The sequence below is a fragment of the Exophiala viscosa genome (assembly GCF_022695815.1).
Source record: "Exophiala viscosa unplaced genomic scaffold EDD37scaffold_2, whole genome shotgun sequence".
NCBI lineage: Eukaryota > Fungi > Ascomycota > Eurotiomycetes > Chaetothyriales > Herpotrichiellaceae > Exophiala > Exophiala viscosa.
The window spans coordinates 2,918,796-2,938,818 of record NW_026944354.1 but is presented as its reverse complement, the minus strand read 5'-3'; the positions used below and the strand labels follow the sequence as shown (position 1 = coordinate 2,938,818).

The 20,023-nt window shown below is 51.7% G+C and overlaps 5 protein-coding genes across 5 annotated transcripts; 3 read left to right on the top strand and 2 right to left on the bottom strand.

The window, feature by feature from the left end:
* Positions 1–1,747: 1,747 nt before the first annotated feature.
* Positions 1,748–4,279, top strand: EDD37DRAFT_623033 (acyl transferase/acyl hydrolase/lysophospholipase). The gene has a single exon (XM_062816091.1). The coding sequence runs from the start codon at positions 1,856–1,858 to the stop codon at positions 3,992–3,994; it is 2,139 nt and encodes a 712-aa protein (XP_062673563.1). The 5' UTR covers positions 1,748–1,855; the 3' UTR covers positions 3,995–4,279.
* Positions 4,280–4,791: 512 nt separating this feature from the next.
* EDD37DRAFT_270366 (vesicle-fusing ATPase) lies at positions 4,792–10,280 on the top strand. Its single transcript, XM_062810951.1, has one exon. It carries the CDS (start codon positions 4,933–4,935, stop codon positions 10,120–10,122), a length of 5,190 nt encoding a protein of 1,729 aa, XP_062673562.1. The 5' UTR covers positions 4,792–4,932; the 3' UTR covers positions 10,123–10,280.
* A 50-nt stretch (positions 10,281–10,330) lies between these two features.
* Positions 10,331–12,097, bottom strand: EDD37DRAFT_270965 (UPD-GlcNAc transporter). Its single transcript, XM_062810955.1, has one exon. It carries the CDS (start codon positions 11,766–11,768, stop codon positions 10,440–10,442), a length of 1,329 nt encoding a protein of 442 aa, XP_062673561.1. The 5' UTR covers positions 11,769–12,097; the 3' UTR covers positions 10,331–10,439.
* A 428-nt stretch (positions 12,098–12,525) lies between these two features.
* EDD37DRAFT_647334 (uncharacterized protein) lies at positions 12,526–13,366 on the top strand (the record flags this gene model as incomplete). The annotated part of the gene is made up of 2 exons (XM_062817854.1): positions 12,526–12,932; positions 13,018–13,366. The coding sequence occupies 2 exons, from the start codon at positions 12,526–12,528 to the stop codon at positions 13,364–13,366; spliced, it is 756 nt and encodes a 251-aa protein (XP_062673560.1).
* A 460-nt stretch (positions 13,367–13,826) lies between these two features.
* EDD37DRAFT_559635 (carbamoyl-phosphate synthase arginine-specific large chain) lies at positions 13,827–19,623 on the bottom strand (the record flags this gene model as incomplete). The annotated part of the gene is made up of 5 exons (XM_062813804.1): positions 13,827–13,934; positions 13,986–15,330; positions 16,026–16,045; positions 17,494–19,175; positions 19,284–19,623. 5 exons carry the CDS (start codon positions 19,621–19,623, stop codon positions 13,827–13,829), a joined length of 3,495 nt encoding a protein of 1,164 aa, XP_062673559.1.
* Between the last annotated feature and the right edge of the window lie 400 nt (positions 19,624–20,023).

Below are 20,023 nucleotides of genomic sequence, written 5' to 3'. Positions count from 1 at the left end.
GCATCGGGAGTCAGATCCAGCCAGGTCCGTACCTTAGTGACTGCTGTCAATCGTATAGGGTTCACCATAAACGACGACGACGAGCATGTGCGAAGGCGACTAGTTCTCTTCACAAGAATCTGCGACATCAACCCTATTGGTTGACACCAAACACCAGCAAGTACCGACATGATGCTCTATTACAGACATACAGAAATCTGTATTGGTGATTGCGCCCACATGCACGCTTGTGCGCTGGCTGAAGTTCTCTGAAGACGTTGAGGCAGCACTAAAGGATGTCCGTCCCGTCCTGCCACTCATGAAATTTATACATGCATCGAACTAAAAGCTGAAGCGAGCGTCGATGATGGAGGTTTTCACAACGCCAACAAGAAACAGTTGCCGAAGCTAATCCATTGACTGGTAAACACGACTTAGCGATCAAATGTGTATTTTCACATGCTCCAGATTTTCTTATTCTCGGGGAATTTTCGCATGATCGTGACAAGCAAAAATTGTTTTACATCTGATTTCATCAGATGGTTTTAGCTGCAACCCCAGTAGACAGGCACACACGGATCATGACTTCGACTTCTGAAACATACCATCACCTGGCAATAATAGTCATGATGCTCTTTACACTGGAATGATTTCAGTCGGCCAGATTTTCGTTGACTCTGTTTAATGAGAAGCCATCTCGTCATCGATTCTTCGAAGGATATCCGGCCAAAGAACTCCGCAGTGGTAGCTGCAAGCTTGTCTCAACAGAGGTTGAGTGACTTTGGTAAAAATCCAGAGTCTTAGCACGCATGCTGGCTTATTACCTAGTTGCAGGCAGCAGATGATTGCAATTGCGCGTAGCGATGCTCATGCCAACACGGCATTGGTCTAGCTTCAAAAGAGGCATTGAGCTAACTTAACCCCCACAGCATCAATAACTCTCCGATTGAAAAGTCGTCTAGAGTCAGGGACTGTCAAGAAGATGCAGGGCCCTGATCATCCTGACAATGCGCGGCGCTTCTGACAATCAATGCGTTCTATGCCTGGGTGAAGATCACAGGGAGGATGAGATTGTTGCTCTTTTTCCGAGTATGAATGACCTTGGGTTTGAGAATGCACCAGGACGATACGGCTACTCCTATCCTGGAGAAGACCCAATAAATCAGCATGTTACATAGGGATTTAACCTTCATTCAGTGTTTATGCCAGACACTTGACCCTGATCAGAAATGACACAGAACACCGCGGGGCAACCGAGGTGCATGCATCTATGTCACTGGTAGGATCTCGCGCCCAGTCGCGTACAACCATGACGTCGCTGTGAGAGTCGCCATCATTTGCCTCCAGCCGTATACACGCTTATGTACCGCATCGTCGGGAAGGACGATAAGTACATCGAGGGAGTTTCTTCTATGACTGTATGCGATGAAGAACATAAGCCGACGATACCTTCACTGCTTGCAAGAGATGGAGATTCGCCTTTAAAGGCCTGATCGTCATAGTAAAATGACTCCATCCGGATAGATTACGAGATCTGGTTCCCAGGGAATTGAAGGATGTTCCCGCACGAACGAGAGCCGCAACATCTGAGGTTCCGAACATAAGGGGAATCTGGGGTAAGGACCTGGATTTTGTAGGACGGGAGTGACGGTATCAAAATTGTGGCTGACCTGATGTCAGTGGCGTCTCAAGCCGTGGCGCAGTGCCAAGTCGACTGACAAGGGCATCATACCCCGGAAAGGTACCCGACGTTCCTTGTTCTTCAATGTCTTGTATCCTAGCATCCTAGCATTCTTAACCGTACTTTGCGAAATGCACTCACTGGGCAGTGTAATTACAGCATCCAATTCCAGCTGACGATGCATCAACTGCGGTGATGAACGGAAACAAGAAAGTCAACTCGCCCGTTGTGAATGGGTCTTCATACGATCCAGACACGATTCCAGATTATCACAATGACTTTATTGACCGAGCCGATCTGGAGGCTTTCTCAGCAGCCCTGACAGCACCGACTACTGAGCCTGTCACAGCACTCAATGACTGGGGTCCAGTCCGCCAGCGAGTCAAGAGAAACCGAGTTCGACGCAAAACGACAAGAAGATCAAAGGATGAAACTAGAGAGGGTTTTGTGTACACGCTGCTGTACTACCCCTTGCTGTTCATCGTCTGCGGTTGGATCGTCGTCCTCTTCGGCATCTACAACCTAACACGCTTTTACATCTATGCTTACGAACACGCCTTCTCATGGACGGGCCGGCGGGAGACGCTGAGGCGACAATTACAACGAGCCAGCACCTACGAAGAATGGAAAGGCGCTGCTCAACAGCTCGACGAGTTTCTGGGAAACGAAGAGTGGAAGGAGCACGATGAGTACTCCTACTATAATCACAGCACGGTCAAGAAAGTGACTGCTCAATTGATCGAGCTTCAACGAAGGGCCGAGGCTGAAGAGAGAGATGGGAGAAACGGCATTGGTGGCAGCAGTCCTTTGGATGACCTCAAAGCCTTGCTGGAAAGCTGCGTCAAGAACAATTTCGTGGGCATTGAGAATCCCAGACTCTACAGTGAATCGTATATCGGCACCAAAGTGCTCATTCAGACATTTGTCGATCAGGTCGAGAAGAGTCTGAAGACAGTCCTCGACTCTGACCGTATGACCGCCAAAGACAAAGCTTCGCTGTTCCGAAGTCTGGAGCTCAACTATGGAAGGACTGCGCTATGCCTTTCAGGTGGAGCGACTTTCGCGTACTACCATTTTGGCGTCATCAAGGCACTTCTAGATGCTGGCGAACTTCCAGAAATCATCACTGGTACTTCTGGCGGTGCGTTGGTGGCTGCACTTGTAGCCACCAGGACGGATGAGGAATTAGGACCCGTGTTGGTGCCTGCGCTAGCCCACCGCATCCGTGCCTGCCATGAGGGATTCGCAACGTGGGCCCGTCGATGGTGGCGGACCGGTGCCCGCTTCGATTCCCTCGACTGGGCTCGCCACTGCGCTTGGTTTTGTCATGGCTCCCTTACTTTCAGAGAGGCATTTGAACGGACTGGCCGCATTCTAAACGTCTCATGTGTACCTTCGGATCCTCATTCGCCCACGATCCTAAACAATCACATTACGAGTCCAGATTGCGTCATCTGGTCCGCTGTCCTGGCTTCAGCTGCGGTACCAGGAATACTCAATCCTATCGTGCTGATGCGCAAGACGAGAGACGGTACACTAGTACCATATTCATTCGGCAACAAGTGGAAAGACGGGAGCTTGCGGACCGACATTCCTCTCAAAGCACTCAACCTGCACTTTAACGTCAATTTCTCCATCGTCTCACAGGTCAATCCGCATATCAACCTATTCTTCTTTTCGCCTAGGGGCGAGCCAGGTCGTCCAGTGACACATCGCAAAGGTCGTGGATGGCGCGGAGGGTTTCTTGGCTCGACTATCGAGACTTCGGTGAAATTGGATCTGCAGAAATACCTCAAAATCCTGCGCCATCTCGAATTACTGCCTAGGCCCATGGGACAGGACTGGAGCGAGTTATGGCTACAACGCTTTTCTGGCACAGTCACTATCTGGCCGAAGACCGTCCTCAGTGACTTCTGGAACATCTTAAGCGATCCTAGTCCCCAACGTCTGGACCGGATGATCAGTGTTGGCCAACGAAGCTGCTGGCCCAAAATACGATTCATTTCCAACCGTATGAAAATTGAAAGACTCATCCTGGAAGGCTTAAGAAGAGGGGGCCCGATTGATGAAAGCCGTCGCCTGCCAAATCCGGTCGGTGAGCAGCAGCTTCAAGAATCATTGTTGCGTGCCAGAGGCCGGACGGACGATGAGATGTCGTCAGAAGAAGAGACGAACCACGATGGTGGACGCCCACGTGGTCGAAGGCACAGCTCAATCTTCAAAGAATTCACCCGGCAGGCGTCAGTACTGTGGCCAGAGGAAGGACATACTGAAGGAGAAGAAGATGGTCTAACCACAGACGAAGACGAAATGCTGGCAGTACATGAAGAATAATCCCGTGAAGGCTTCGAAGGAAAAACACCGTCACCATCCTGTCGAAGGATGAGTATTGTTTAGAGCGAGCATATATTCAGATAGAAAGTCAGCCCAGTGATGTCATTGCCATGCACATCACGTGATTTGACAAAAGTACCATGCGGCATGCGGCTTTAACCCCCTTGCACCGACGATAAGCTTCTCGCGAGGGTCAACCGAGATCTGACGTCGATCGTTGCGGCATCGTGTTCACAGGATTGAATGTTCCAACATTTTTTCAGGCTTGGTTTATAGCCTAAGTTGAGGGTTTGGATGTTTACAAACCCCAGAAATGTTGTCGCGTATGCCTCCGGTAGCAACTCCGCAACTTTTCGAGGCCAAAACAGTCGACGCCGTGGTCGTTGAGATATGTTGATAATTAATCCTTTGAAAGTGCTGCTTGTAATCGAATCTTCAAGTTGTCGGACTATGGAGATCCACTGCATTTCATTGGTGGTGACTGTCAAAAAGTGGAGCAAAGGCGCGTCTTGGCACTGCCTGCATCTCAGAGTCAGAAACACGCCCCCAAGAAACATCAAGGGTGACTGTGAAACACCGCCTACAATCTGAATCATCACACTTGTGCCCGAAGCCGTGGATCTGCGCTTCGTCATTACTCTCTGGGCCATAGACATTGGGCCTGCGCCTAGCAGTCAATTGAACACGTCCTCGATCGAACCGAGACCACCGAGTTGCCCGACAAGACGCGCCGTCAGTTACTCCATCGACAGTCTACGACTACATAGTCATCTTCGGGCCATTTCCGGGCATGGACTGAGGCCCAGCCATCCCTTGTACACATTCAAAGCTATCCTCGCGATGCTCTGGTGACGCTGACCCGATCGATCCCTTGCGCCGACCACTTCTACCTCCCTACCAACCAACCGTCTAAACCCGGAGCCTCAGAAGCTGTCGACATGCCTCCGCCTATTCGACTTGGCACTAACAAGCGGACTCTCGAGGAGATCGCGCAACAGGAAGACCCTGATGATGATGACTATGATGATAGAGCGCCCGGCCCATCATCCAAGCCGCGCCATCACAAGTCTAGGCAAAGTGGCCCTCCTGCCCGCAAGAAGCAGAGACGTGGTAAATATAGAGGCTCGGATGTCGATAGTGACGACGAAGAACTCTTGAGCGACAGCGAATCTTTTGATGAGGAAGAATCAGAAGACGAGATAGAGACAAACGAGAAAGGGAGACCCGTCCGAAGAAGTGCCAAGAAAGCAGTGAAGTATGAGGAATCGGACAACGAAGACGAACTATCCAAGTCACCCTCGCCAGAACTGCGAACACCACCCAAGAGAGGCGCTAGAAAGCTGATAATCACTCTCAAAACCACACCTGGTCGACCTTTGCGTAACTTGAGGAGCGGAAGTTACGGCAGTAAACAGCCCATAAGCTCATCAGCTGCAGCGCCCGACGGACCGAGAAGGAGGAGCAGACGATTGTCTCACGACGAAGAAGAACCCATGTTTGCCTTGACGAATTCGGGCAATCACGCCGAGGTAACGCGAGCAGGCTCTCGGGACCCGGAAGTTTTACCTACAAGGGCGACAAGAGGTGGCAAAGGCATGAAATACCCATCGAAGAGCACCATTGACGAAGAGTCACAACCAATGGCCACTGAAGAAGGAGGTGAAGAAATAGGTGAAGAAGAGCTTGAGATTAAAGCATCACAGCATGAGCTTCTGCAAAGTGACCCTCATGTTGCAGAGGAGCCTCAGGGACAACTCCCCAACATAATGTCAGACATCTATGCGCATGCCGAAGCCGAAAGCGACGGTGATGGTGAAGGTGACTTTGGAACAATGGAAGCTCCTGCTACTCAAGAAGACGCACCAGCCGAGGAAGTAGCAGGTGATGATGTTGAGGATGACGACGATGATGTCGTGCCCCGTGGTCGACTGACTCGTGGTGCTGCCAAGAGGCAAGCAGAGTCTCCGGATTTTGAGCCTGAACAGTCACCCAAGCGTCTCCGAGGCCGGGGTCTTAGAGGTGAAGCGAAAGAGACAACGTCACAGAGTCGGCGGCGAAAAGGGCAAGATGAGAGCAGTGACTTTGATCCAGATCAGGAACAGGCAAATCAAGATGAGATGTCGAGCTCCAGTGAGTCAGAGGCGTCTCCACGGAAGAATGATGACTTCGAAAGTAGCAACAACGGCCGAAGATCTACTCGACTTCGCAGCAAGGCGGCATCTCGTCAGACATCAGAGGACAGCGCTGACGAGCTTGCTGCAGAGGTCGCAGATCTTAAGAAAGAAGAGAGGAAGAAACGACGTGAAAGAGAGGAGATTATCTTCGAACCACGCCAAAGACGGGCCCGTGATGGCAAGAAACCGAATTACGACCTGCTGAGAAATCTTGCCCCTATTGAGGACGAGGAAGAAGCTGCACCTTCCCCTTCACAACAACGACCTCGCAGAGCAGCCGGTGGCGGATGGCAAAGAAGCTTGTTCAATACCTATGGGCCGTTCGGTGGAGGCGGGAGTGCGGCGCCGGTACTTGGGGGCGGTGTTCCACGAGCGCAAGGCGGCGTCGACTCTGATAGCAGTGACGACGAAGTGATGAAGCAGCCGAGGCCTGTGGGTGGCACAGTAGGAATGACACCGACTGCTGCTGGCGCACCCAGTCTCTTCCCCCAACCCCTCAATGCGGATCCAGCGCAAGCCACTGGTGGGACGCCAGCAAATCTGGGCAAGCTCAAAGACAAACAAGCTCTGGCAGATGCCGATCCTCTCGGAGTCGACCAAAATGTCGATTTCGACAGTGTAGGAGGCCTCCAGGGACACATTGACCAGCTGAAAGAGATGGTCGCCCTGCCATTGCTTTACCCGGAGATCTTCATGCGATTCAAGATCACCCCACCTCGTGGCGTCTTGTTCCACGGGCCGCCTGGAACGGGTAAGACGCTGCTTGCTCGAGCCTTGGCTACTAGTGTCAGCTCGCAAGGCCGAAAAGTGACCTTCTATATGCGAAAGGGTGCAGATGCCCTTAGCAAGTGGGTGGGTGAAGCTGAGCGGCAACTGCGTTTGTTGTTCGAAGAAGCTCGAAAGAATCAGCCGAGTATCATTTTCTTCGATGAAATTGATGGTCTAGCACCGGTTCGGTCTAGTAAGCAAGAACAGATTCATGCCTCCATCGTGTCGACCCTGCTGGCGTTGATGGATGGCATGGATGGGAGAGGTCAGGTTGTGGTGATTGGGGCCACGAATAGGCCTGATTCGATTGACCCAGCTTTGAGAAGACCGGGTAGATTTGACCGGGAGTTCTACTTCCCGCTCCCCAATACCGATGCTCGACGTTCGATCATTGATATCCACACGCGTGGCTGGGATCCTCCCTTGCCTCCAGCGATCAAGGATGAGCTGGCTGAGATGACAAAAGGCTATGGTGGTGCAGACCTTCGTGCGCTGTGCACCGAAGCTGCTTTGAACGCTGTTCAGAGACGCTATCCGCAAATCTACAACTCCACGCAAAAGTTGATCATTGATCCGAAGACAATCGAGGTGACGCCAAAAGATTTCATGATCTCCATTAAGAAGATGACGCCTTCCTCTGAACGATCGACCTCGTCCGGGGCTTCGACACTACCACCTAGCGTTGCACCACTGCTGAGTGCCAAGCTGAAAGAGATAGAAGGATTATTGGCAGAAATCATGCCACGGCAGAAGAAGCTGACAGCGCTAGAAGAGGCTCAATTTGAAGATGCTGCTGATGGTCACAGCTTTGGCAGGGAGAAAATGCAACAAGCTTTCGAGACTGCCCGAGTGTTTCGGCCTCGTTTACTGATTAAAGGAAAGGTTGGTATGGGTCAGCAGTACCTTGCTGGCGCGCTGCTCAATCACTTTGAAGGTCTCCATGTCCAAGCATTCGATCTTCCTACCTTGTTGGGTGACAGCACGAGCTCTGCAGAGGCAACGCTTATTCGACTGTTCACCGAGGTCAAGATGCACAAGCCCAGTGTCATTTACATTCCGAATGTGCACGACTGGTATACCAGGGTCGGCGATGTTGTCATCAAAACATTCTTGGGACTTCTGAGAGCTATCAAGCCTACTGACCCTGTCCTGCTACTTGGTTATGTTGAGGTCGACCCGGACTTGGTGGACGAAGAGATGCAACGAGATCTTTTTGGCTATTCTACGAAGAACCAATATCTATTGGAACCGCCCGATAAGAACGAGCGGTATGAGTTCTTCAGAGCGCTTAAAGACTACATCAGAACATCACCTGACGAGTTTCCACACCCGAAGAACCGCAAGAAGCGTCAACTGGAGCAACTTGAGGTGGCACCCCCAGAACCAGAGAAGGGGCCGGCTTCATTGACCAAAGAGGAGCTGAAGGCACAGAAGAAGAAAGATCGATTGACCCTGAACATGCTCAAGCTTCGATTACAGCCTATCATGGATCAGATTCGAACAAAGTACAAGAAATTTCGCACGGGTGTCATTGATGAAGGCCAAATTCGCTATCTCTATGATGAAGCTGATCCGACCACTGTTACCTCTGACATTCATGCAGACATGCATGCTTCTTTCCGACCTTTCGAAATTGGCAAAGACGCCCATGGCGTTTTGGGTCTCGTGGATCAAGCCAGCAACAACTTCTACTACAACCTTGATTCCGTCACGATCGAGAAGCGTCTGAGCAATGGGTACTATAAGCGACCAAAAGATTTTCTCGCAGACATCAAACGTCTAGCCAAGGACGCGAAGACAGTGGGTGACGAAGACCGGTTACTCAAGGCAAATGAACTTTCTGCCAACGTCGAGGTTGATATTGCCAATATCGAGATAACGGAACCTGCTCTGGCTGCAGAATGTGAGCGCGTTTACGAGCGCGAGCTTGCCAGGGAGAAAGAAGTCTTGGAAAAGGCCCGAGTTGCAGAAGAGCAAAACAAGGAAATGCCACCACCTGAAGTAGTGTCAAATGTACCTCATGGCAATGCTTCGGGACCTTCGACACTGACGAATTCCACTGGACCTATTCTTCTTGGAGAGCCTATGCAACGACGCCGAGATTTCGTCCAACGACTGGCTCCAGCCGCTGGAGAGGGGACGTCGTCGGAATCCGTGGTCACAAACGGCATACATCTGAGCCATGAAGAACAGGCACAGACGGAGTTGACTAATGGATCACACTCGAATCATGACGGCAACGAAGCAGATGCGGAAGGTGATACACCGATGGGTGGTGTAGACTCTCACCACACGTCCCACGACAAGAGTACCGAGACACAAAAGACGCACACCACAAGCTCTTTTGGTAATCGTGAATCCGCCCAACCCAGGCCGCTCCACTCTTACACAGCGCCCTCGCAACAATTGCTGAAAGAATCGGGAATGTCTGCTCCCCGCTCACAAACAGGACCGTTCACGCCTCTGCCCCAAGGCACTCACCCCACAGAACTCCAGAACGACGCCAGCACAACCCAGTCCACAAGCCAGAAAAAGACGTCATCCCACGACACCGAAGACCATAATCAGCACGACTCAGGTCCGAACCTGTATCTTCTTGACGAGAGACGATCCGCAGGAGGCAGTCAGATCCCATCTACCCAAGGTACGCGCAAACTTTCTTCCGAGGGCCCATCCCTGGAACCTTCTGAGTTGTCCCGACTAATTGCCCACCCAGGGAACTTACCTGCCTCGCAAGAAGTCATTGACCCTCTGGCTGGCCCGGCTGGACGGCCCACATCGTCGCACGGTCAAAGTCAGCCAGCGGAACGATCTTCGCAACCACCCGTCCCGCTGTTCGATGATGCTGCCGAACGCAGACCATCCAGATCAAATGGGCCTAGCGGGCCTGTCGACTTGTTGAACCCGCCGTCGCGGTCGTCTTCGCCGCGGCCGAACTTGGTGCAGGTCGAGGAACGAAAGTTGGATAATTTCCATGCCGAGGTCCGGGATCAGACGTCAGGTCTGTCGGTGGAGCAGTTGGAGCAGGTGAACTCCGTGTTGATGGATACGCTGTGGAAGACGCGGGATCAGTGGGACCGAGGGCAGGTGCTGGAGGAGTTGAGTCTCAAATTCAATGAGGTTATTGATGATATGAGGAAGAGTGGGCAGGAGTTTGAGCCGGGGAGTTGGGGGAAGAAGAATTGATACATTAATATCATACCAGGCCTGACAAAAACCTACCTCTACGGATCGTGCGACAGGGATCGGGAGATGTAAAACAGCGTTTACAAATGATTCGGACATGTGAGTGCGAAAGCCAGTTGGACTGGTATACCTGGCGATTGTCAAGTCAGGGTACTAGAAGTCTAGGTGTTTAGACGTGCGGTTTTATGTAAACATGTACACTGTACCCGGTTGTGCCGTCTCTTGGTGGTTTCAACGACTTGTGTTGGAAAGACATCGAGTCATTTATTTGTCTCCAACATGTCCAGATTTTCTGGTTTCTATTTCTAATTCTAGTTCTATAACTTTTTCTTCTCCGTCTGTCTAGTATCTGAAGAAGATGTAGCTGGGGCTGTAGCTGAAGCAGGTAAAGCATACAGGCCTCCACCCAGGAAGACGATCGCAGCGCCCATGAGCACACCCATCGGCAGACTGTTTCCGAACAGACAGATACTCAACAACAAGCTCGCCAATTTGCGGATGTTCAGGACGATTCCGACGGTCAGGGACGATGATTGTGCCGAGAGCCTGTTCACGCCGATGATGCAGAGAAGTTGTGTGCCGGCGTTGAGTGCGAGTAAGGCGATCGGCCTGGGGATTTTGAGAGATAGCGATACAGGCAGTAGGAGTAGCTGCGACATGAAGTCTGGTGCGGTTGTAAATGGTAGGGGATTCACCCAAGTTGTCGGTGACGTCGCGTTCTTGCCGGAAAAGTCCTGCTCAAAGCTAGAAACAGCAGTGGCGGTGACAACGCCGAGTTCGTGCATCAGCGGTCGAGCCTGGCTGGCAAAGTACGGAAGAGACATGGCGTGGCTGTAGAAGAGTGTCTCGGCGGCGACAGACGAGGATCGGCCGTGCGTGGCGTACATGTCGTCCGTGAAGAGGCCCATACAGGCGGACAAGAGCAGCGCAGACGCCAGGAGCGCGAAGCCAGGAGCCTGTGTTGATGCTGATGGTTTCTGGCTAGCTATCTGCGTCTGAGCAACTGGTGGTTGTTTCGACCAAGCGTCCGAAACTGCGGCCATCACGACACCCGCGAATAGAAGTAAGACTGCGACGATCTTGTGCGGCGGATACCTCTTATCACCCCAGAACCTGCCCATTGCCATTGTCATAACGGGTCCTGCAGAACGCAGGATTATGTGTAAGGGGACGCTGATGTGGTATTTGAACGCCATATTGTTCAAGATGTTGATGCTGAGGAAGTATGCGGTGTAGATGAGCCATTTGCGTACAGGGATGTTGCGCTCGCGGAGATACAGGTTTCGCCAGCCGCGCGAGAACGAGAAGTGACGGGGCGCTGTGGCTAGGGCGACGAGGAGGAACTGGAGGGCTGTTATGAGCCCACCAGACGTCGGCGAGGTGTGGATGAGCGCTTCGAGGGTGTAGACGTTCGAGCAGCAGCCGCCGAAGATGAGGAGGAGGGTTGGTGCCCAGATCTGCAGGATTGCGGTTGTTTTGGAGGCGGTGAATGCGGGCGGAGATGAGGAAGAGGATTGTTGACTGAGCAGTGCCGTCTTCGCGGAGACAGCGCCGTTCTCATGTACGCCAGCATCATTGAGTCGCTCATTTTCGGTCTCTGCGTTGCCTCTGCGCCTGTTCATGGTCGACTCGTTCGACGACGCCATTGGTAATGCCACGTCTGCGGCTTTGGGAGCCCAACGAGGAAACAGAAGGCTGGTCACCGAGACGGTGGTGAGGCCATGTTTACGAGGAGAAAGATTCTGCTGTCTCAGACCTGGGGCATGGTCGTCGGTTGGCTTGAGGTGTTCTCAAGTTCAAACATCGAACACCAAGAAACGCGTCCAACTGAAGCCAGACCGATTAATGACGTGATGTTTGAAAAAAAGGTACGAGAGTGTTAGTCAGAATTGAGGTACTAGGCACCTAAGGGCGGGCTTTAGGGGTCGCAGATCTAAAGCGCGCTGACCCGGGACCTCACATTCCGATCGCCGGTCTTGAATCAAACTCCTTTTCCCTTACTCGGTACCTATAACTTAGCACCTGCTGATGATGGTGGTGAACTCATTGGCGGTCCAGCCCGTCAAGGTTGTAATAAGCCTGGAACCTTGCATGCGCGCAAAATGCCTCCCTCACAAGTGCATCACCACATGGTCTTTTAGTTTGGTCTGATCGCGGGGCAACTCGATCCCCGGCTGAATCAATTGGCCCTGCATGGTGCAACTCGACTCCGAATCGGTTGAGTCAGCAATTTGGCGCCGAATCCCAGCCATTCTGTGCCATGCATACCTCAACGTAAGTGTATATATAGCAGTCGCTGTACGCTTAAATCCAGGCACTCCTCATCATCGACTATACAGTACAGTTCAGTGCAACATAACAGTAACAGCAACAGCAAATCCAACAACACCAGCAACAGCAAAGATGAAGGTCCTTGTTCTTGGAGCAACCGGTAATCTGGGCAGTCGCCTTGTCCCAGCACTCCTCAACCATGGCCACAGCGTCGTTGCGTACGTCCGGTCCTCAAGCAAACTCGAGTCTCTACTTCCAAATCCTGTGTACCGCCAAATCTCCGTCGTTCAAGGCGACGCAAAAGACTCATTTGCAATCAAGAAGGCCATCTTGGACTCCAAGGCTGATGCCGTTGTCAACACTGCCGGTCTAGCGGCCTTACCGCCCTGGGGAAAGAGTGATCTGCCTGTCATATTTCGCGCTGTCCTGGACGCCGTTCGAGAAGCAGGAATGGAAAGAAAGAAACCGTTGAGAACTTGGTTTTTGGGTGGCTTGGGAGTATTGAACTTCCCCGAAACAGAGACAATGTTCTCAGACTAGTAAGTACACTCACCCCTTGATTCAGCGTACCTTCCTGAGGCCATACCCCGGACTTCGTCGATATCGGAAGACTAACAATCACAGTATCCCCATATACCTCGAACATCGCCAAAACCTCGCTCTTCTCAAGTCTCTCCCACCAAACAGCGTCGACTGGTCTATGCTGTGTCCAAGCACCATGAACCCCGAATCCTCAGACATCACTGCCCTGTCGAGCAAGGGGAAACTGATCGCAAATGCCGTGACTCCACCTTTATGGCAAAACTATTGGGTCAAGAACATTCCCTTGATCGGAGGTTACCTGACGTGTATGATGAATGCTCCTCGCTACGAGACTACGCTGGAACAGAACGCGGAGCTCATTGCTAGTGACCTCGAGACTCTCGAAAGCCCTTTCAGTGAGAAGACAGTCGGAGTCATCGACCCAAAGTGATTTCAGCATGAACTGGGGACCTTGTAACATTATTCCTTCGCAATGATCTTGTCATGGTTACTCTAGCACGGAGTATTCTTATATGGATTACAGCACACACACATAGACCAATGAACCTCTGTTCTGATCACCTTTTAACACCTCATAAATTTTTAATACCTGGCCAGATCAGTCTCCAGAGTCTGTCTGCCACAGCCGGAATCTCTTCTGGATGGCCGTCAGAGCTTATGCCCATGTTGCCCATATCGGACGGTGGCTAACACATGGCAAACAGTCTATTGATCCAATCGACTATTATTCGTCCACGGGATGTATCGTAATGGACCTTTTCTAATAAAAAATTGCTTTTCCTTTCTTGGGCTCAAGCCGCTTGAAAACGCTGCACGATACCAGCACCTGCCAGTGTACTCCAGACCCCTCATGGCCATGTCGGCCATCCAATGTCTATCGCCTCCTGCTTTTACATCATCTTTCCACCAGCAAATTCGCTCCAACTTCGGACCTCAGGTGGAATACCTTCCTGTCGAGGTAGTTTAGCATTCATGCATTGGGCAAAGAGGAGCGCAGTCTAGACATCAAAATTAGTCCACCGTCAATTGTCAAATGGAATGCAACTCACCTTGGGCTCCATGAACAGCGGAACTCCAAAGTCGACAGCATTCCTTCTCATCACGTAATCCTCATCCACCAGAGTCTTGCCCCTGCTCTTGGCAAGGTTGAAGACTCCCCTGATGTTGTATTTCTGGAATACCTTTCGTAGCTCATTCTTGTCGGTCTTAGGGAACTCAATCACTTCAATAGAGGTGCCTGCTTTCTCGAGATGTTTCTTCACATCCTCGCTTGCTGCAAGGAACTTGTATCCCAGTGGGTCAAGATATTCCACGATCTTGGGCAGTTCGGGCAGCTCGGTCGACCCACCCAGGAGTATACCCTCACCTGGTTCAGGCATTCTGAAGTTCATGGTCGACTGCAGCGACGCCCAGTATGCTTCAATAAGGTTTTTCCCAAAGCATGCAATCTCTCCCGTGCTGCTCATTTCGACACCCAAGAACGGGTCAGCTCCGGCCAAACGAGTCCACGAAAACTGAGGCACCTTGGTCGCGAGGTAGTCACGCTTCTCGGCCATAAGATCCCGGGGTGCAGGCACATTTTTATCCGCCAGCGCCTTTGTCGCAGCATCAATGAAGTTGACGCCAAGGACTTTGCTGACGAAGGGGAAGGATCGCGAGGCTCGAAGGTTACATTCAATGACCTTGAGGGCAGGCTCGTCACCACCAACATCAGCCTTGATGATCTGCATGTTGAAGGGACCGGTAATGCTCCATGCTTTGGCAACCTTTTGAGCGATCTCCTTGACACGAGCCATAATCTGCGCGTCGAGGTTCACTGGGGGCAGGACCAAGGTGGCGTCACCCGAGTGTACACCGGCGTTCTCAACGTGCTCAGAGACAGCGTGCAGAATCAGCTCTCCTTTGGAGGCCACAGCGTCGACATCGATTTCCTGCGCACCCTCGATGAACTTGGTGATGACGACAGGATGATCGGGTGAGACTGCAGAGGCGGACTCTAATTTATCCTTCAACTCTGCCTGGCTGGTAATGACTGACATGGCTGCACCAGAGAGAACATAAGATGGTCGAACCAAGACAGGGTAGCCAACTTCGTCAGCAAACGCTTCAGCATCGGAAACAGAGGTAAGTTCCTTCCATGCTGGTTGATCTACTCCGATAGAGTCAAGAATTTGGGAGAACTTGTGACGGTCTTCAGCCTTGTCGATGTCTTGAGGATCTGTGCCGAGGACATTCGCCTTGCCTTCTTCCTGCAGTCGTAGTGCAATGTTTTGAGGGAGTTGGCCGCCAACGCTCACCACAACACCTGTTGCAGCCTCCAGTTCGTAAATGTCCATAACGCGTTCGTAAGAGAGCTCTTCGAAGTAGAGTTTGTCGGCGGTGTCGAAGTCAGTGCTGTAAGTTTCCGGATTGTACGTGGAGTAAGTTAGCATGATATGATAGACATAAAGAACAAAAGAAGAATGTAAAAGACCAAAAGAGAAAAAAAGGACGAAATGGGCCACCTCAGTTGAGCTTGGAGCTCGACTGGGCAGCACCGCCAGCATGAGCAGGACGGCCTCTCTGTAGCCAACGGCTCAGGCTGGTCTCCTCGGGGTGCGTGCCTGATTGAACAGCTTGGGGAGCAGCAACAGCGTTGGCGGCAGGAGGGGCGCTTTGAAGCCAACGGGACAAGGTGTTCTTGCTGAGATCGAAGCTCGACCGGACGACATTGGCAGGAGCGGCAGCACTGGAATGACGGTTGGTCATCTCGGCACTGGTCAAATTGCTCATGTCGTGATTGGTGCTCGTCTCAGCAACATTGGCAAGAGCGACAGGATTGGGATGAGGGTTGGTCATCTCGGCACTGGTCAGATCACTCATGTCGTGATCGGTGCTCGTCTCTGTGGCTTCGGCAGCAGCAACACTGTTGGATTCGGACTCGCTTCGTACCCAACCAGCCAGCCTGGTCTTGTTGGGATCGAGGCTCGACTCAGCAGCTTTGGCACCAGCACCACTGTTGGCAGCAGCGCCGGTTTTGGCAGCAGCGACGGCCTTGCGATGACGGTCGGTCTTCTCGTGCATGGCCAGACTTGTTTTGCTCGGGAGACCAAGATTGCAAGGGCGACATCTCCAGGCCATACTCGACTTAGTCGAGTTATTCTGGTGCGTCTTTGTCTTCTCATGATTGCTCAATCTCTGCTTGGTCCCAAAGGAGATGTTGCAGCGGTCACAGTGGAAACTCTTCTCAGCCAGTGCCTTTTCAATGCGGTCTGCTTGGCGGATAGCATCTCGTCCTGGATTGTTGGCTCTCGACCTTGCCACTCTCTCGTTGGATTTGGTCATGTAGTCGTCATAGTTCTCAGCCATTTGCTTGTAGTGCCAGTTTGTAGCATTCTCGGCTTTGACTGCAAGGCGTTTCTGTTCCCTTTCGACTGCTTGAGCTTCGAGCTGCTCGGGACTGAGGTCAAAATCTGCGCGAAAGCCTTCGTTCAAGCAGCAGTGTGTGCATAGCTGGTCATCAGGCCACACTTGTTGTGGAAGCCCTTCACAAGGCAAATGGCACTGCAGAGGCCGATGGTGTGGAGGTCTTTCAGATCGCAGATGGCAGTCCAGAGGCCGATGATGTGGAAGTCTTTCAGGGTGCAGAAGGCACTCGAGAGGCAGATGGTGTGGGAGTCGTTCAGAACGCAGATGGCACTCGAAAGGCAATGGCGTCGAAGTCCTTCGGAATGTAAATGCTTGCTTTTCAGGCCAAAGTGAGAGAATTACCGTCGGTCATTCAGCAGATGAAGAAGCTCGATTGTTTTTCAGCGACGGCATCCGTTCTCTGAGAGGTGAACAGATTGTTACTCGGACAGATTGAGGAGGTTGTAGACCTTGTAGAGGCAGTTCAATCTTAGAGAGGTGAAGAGGTGTGTTCAGCCACAGTGTGCATGAGAATCACCGTTGGTCATTCGACAATCAATCGATCGAGGGAAATCGAAGCTGTGTCGTCGTGGGTTTCAACAAACGTTTGAGAAATGCGGCAGCTGAAGTTGCAGGATTGCGTCCCGAGAGAGGCGGTGAGGTTGGTACTCGATCACTTTGCAAGCGTTGCAAGGGTAAGAATCACCAATGGTCATTCAGCGACGACTGAGAGGTGGCGTCCGAAGTTGGAGGTGGACTGCGATCCCAGAGGGGTGAATCGTGTGTAGCAAAACGCCTAATCGAACAGAATTGGAGGCTCGAAACCCTTGTAGAGGGTACCTTGTTCTCAGAGAGGTGTAGAGGTGTAACAGCGCAGGCAGAAATGCAGGCCTTGCAAGCCTTGCAGAAGTGGGATGTTTTCTGAGAAAAGGTTGTAAAATTGGCAGAGGTGAAAAGGCAGGAAGGTGAGTTCCTTCCAGTAGGCAGGGCGTCCATCGTGCATCCAATAAGGCAGGTGGCGTGGAAGTCCTTCAGATGGCAAGTGCGTCCAGTGGCATTCAATGCAGTGGGCGTGCGTTTAGTACCCAGAGGGTAGTTGCGTCCAGCGGCCTCCCCAAGGCCAAGTAGGTACGAACATGCAAAACAAAAACAAGGGGGTCAATAACTTACATTGATCATCACAGTCTTCTGATTCATCTCTCGCAGCGACAGCGTAGCGTTAACGGCACACCAATCGAATTCGACTGATGAACCGATTCTGTATACACCAGACCCCAAAATGAGGGTGCCATGGTCTTCGAAGCTGACATCGTGGGACGAAGCGTTGTAGGTGGTGTAAAGATAGTTGGTGTCGGCCGGAAATTCGGCGGCCAAAGTGTCAATCTTCTTGACCCACGGTCTGATACCGAAACCTTGACGGCGAGCACGAACTTCGCCCTCGGTCGAATTGGTATACATGGCGATTTGCTTGTCGGAAAAGCCCTGCTTCTTCGCCTTGATCATGAGTTCGTGCTTGATGCCGGAAAGAGAACCAATCTCCTGGATCTCGGTCATAGTGTCCTTCAGGTTCTGCAACTTGTACAAAAACCATTTGTCAATTTTGGTCAGATCATTGATCTTGTCCACGGAGTAGTTCTCATGGATCATAGCTTGACCCACGGCCAGCCATCGTCGGTCGGTGGGATTGCGAAGAACGTCGTCCAGGTCGTCGAACTTGTCACCTTGGAAACCCACGTATCTGGGGTCGACTTGTCGAATAGCTTTCTGGAACGACTCCTCAAAAGTACGTCCAATAGCCATGACTTCTCCTACTGACTTCATAGCGCTGCCAATGTCGCGCTTGACATGCTGGAATTTTGCCAAGTCCCAACGTGGGATCTTGACCACAACGTAATCCAGACTTGGCTCGAAGTTCGCAGTGGTTGTCTTGGTCACAGCGTTCGGCAACTCTGGAAGTGTGTGACCCAGACCAATCTTTGCGGCAGTATAAGCAAGAGGATATCCCGTTGCCTTGGATGCCAGCGCGGAAGATCGAGAGAGACGAGCATTGACTTCGATAACACGGTAATCGAGCCCATCAGGTTGAAGAGCGTATTGGACGTTGCATTCACCAACGACCCCAAGATGTCGGACGATTTTGATAGCCGCTGATCGAAGCATGTGATATTCTTCGTCACTGAGGGTTTGACTGGGAGCTACCACAATACTGTCACCTGTGTGAATGCCCAAGGGGTCGAAGTTCTCCATGTTGCACACGGTAATACAGTTGTCTTCTGCATCACGGACCACCTCATACTCGACTTCTTTCCAGCCTTTGAGAGATTTTTCGACCAGGATTTGAGGTGACAGTGACAAAGATCGTGAGGACAAATTGCTCAATTCTTCCGGGTCCTTTGCGAAACCAGACCCAAGACCTCCTAGAGCATATGCGGACCGCACAATGATTGGGTAGCCGATGGTTTCAGCAGCTTTGAGAGCCTCATCCACTGTGCCAACGGCAATGGACTGCGCGATAGGAATGTTGATTTCGTTGAGAGCCTTAGCAAAGAGATCACGGTCTTCGCTGACCTCCAGCGTCCGGATACTGGTACCCAACACCTTGACGCCGTATCTCTCAAATATGCCCATCTTGTTCATCTGGACACCCAGGTTGAGACCGGTCTGGCCACCAAATGTGAGGAGGATACCATCGGGCTTTTCTCTTTCAATCACGTATGTGACATACTCTGGTGTGACAGGGAGATAGTAGACTTCGTCGGCGAGTTTATGATCGGTCTGAATGGTTGCGATGTTAGGGTTGATGAGGACGGATTTGACGCCGGCTTCTTTCAGCGCTTTCAGGGCCTGGGAGCCTGTCATCGCAGTCAGTAAATCATGCTCTTCCTCCAATTGTAACTTCATGCTGAAAGCACAAAGACACTTCTTGGGCGCGCTCATATGCCCCAGATAAAGTCACTCACCAGAGTAATCAAACTCTCCCGCCTGTCCAATGGCAAGACCACCACTTCCAATCACCAGTACTTTTGATACTCCAACCAGATTCTTCCCAGGCTCTACGACACCGCTTTCGAGGTAGGCCTCTGGACGCGGAGCGGTGTCAACAGCCGCATAGCGTTTTGTCGACCGTGTAAACTTTCTGGTTTGCTGCCACGAAGGTACTCGAGGGCTCAGGAGGTGTTGGCGGACTGCAATAGGAGCAGAACGGGTCGAAAAGGCTCGCGGAGACACTCGTGCTTTTGGCGCGCAGTCCCGTAGCAGGATACTGCTGGCCTGGCGAAGAGCTCGTGCAGAGGCAGCCATGGCAGACGGCTACCGGCAAACCGAACCAGAGTCAATGCAAACCAATATATAGACCGCAGCTCAGCACTTTTGCTCAGTCAGGTAGAGGGGGAATTGGAGATAAAGAGTCACCAAAAAAGATTTACCAAAATTTGTGACTGCGATTGCGGGAGCCAATCGATAAGCTCCGAAACTTTGCGTCTCTAAAGCTCCGACAAACAGACGTCAATTGGGACTTGACTATTCCGTAGGCGAAGTGGAATCGAGTCAAATCTGCAAGCGGAGCCTTGTACGATAATGGTGTTTTTTCTTCAATTATCGCATGGCCGCGCAGATAGTACAACAAGTCCAGCGGGGCCAGCTTGCTACGGACATATAATAGAAGCAGCGGACGACACGAAACCCTCCTGCAGGGCCTATC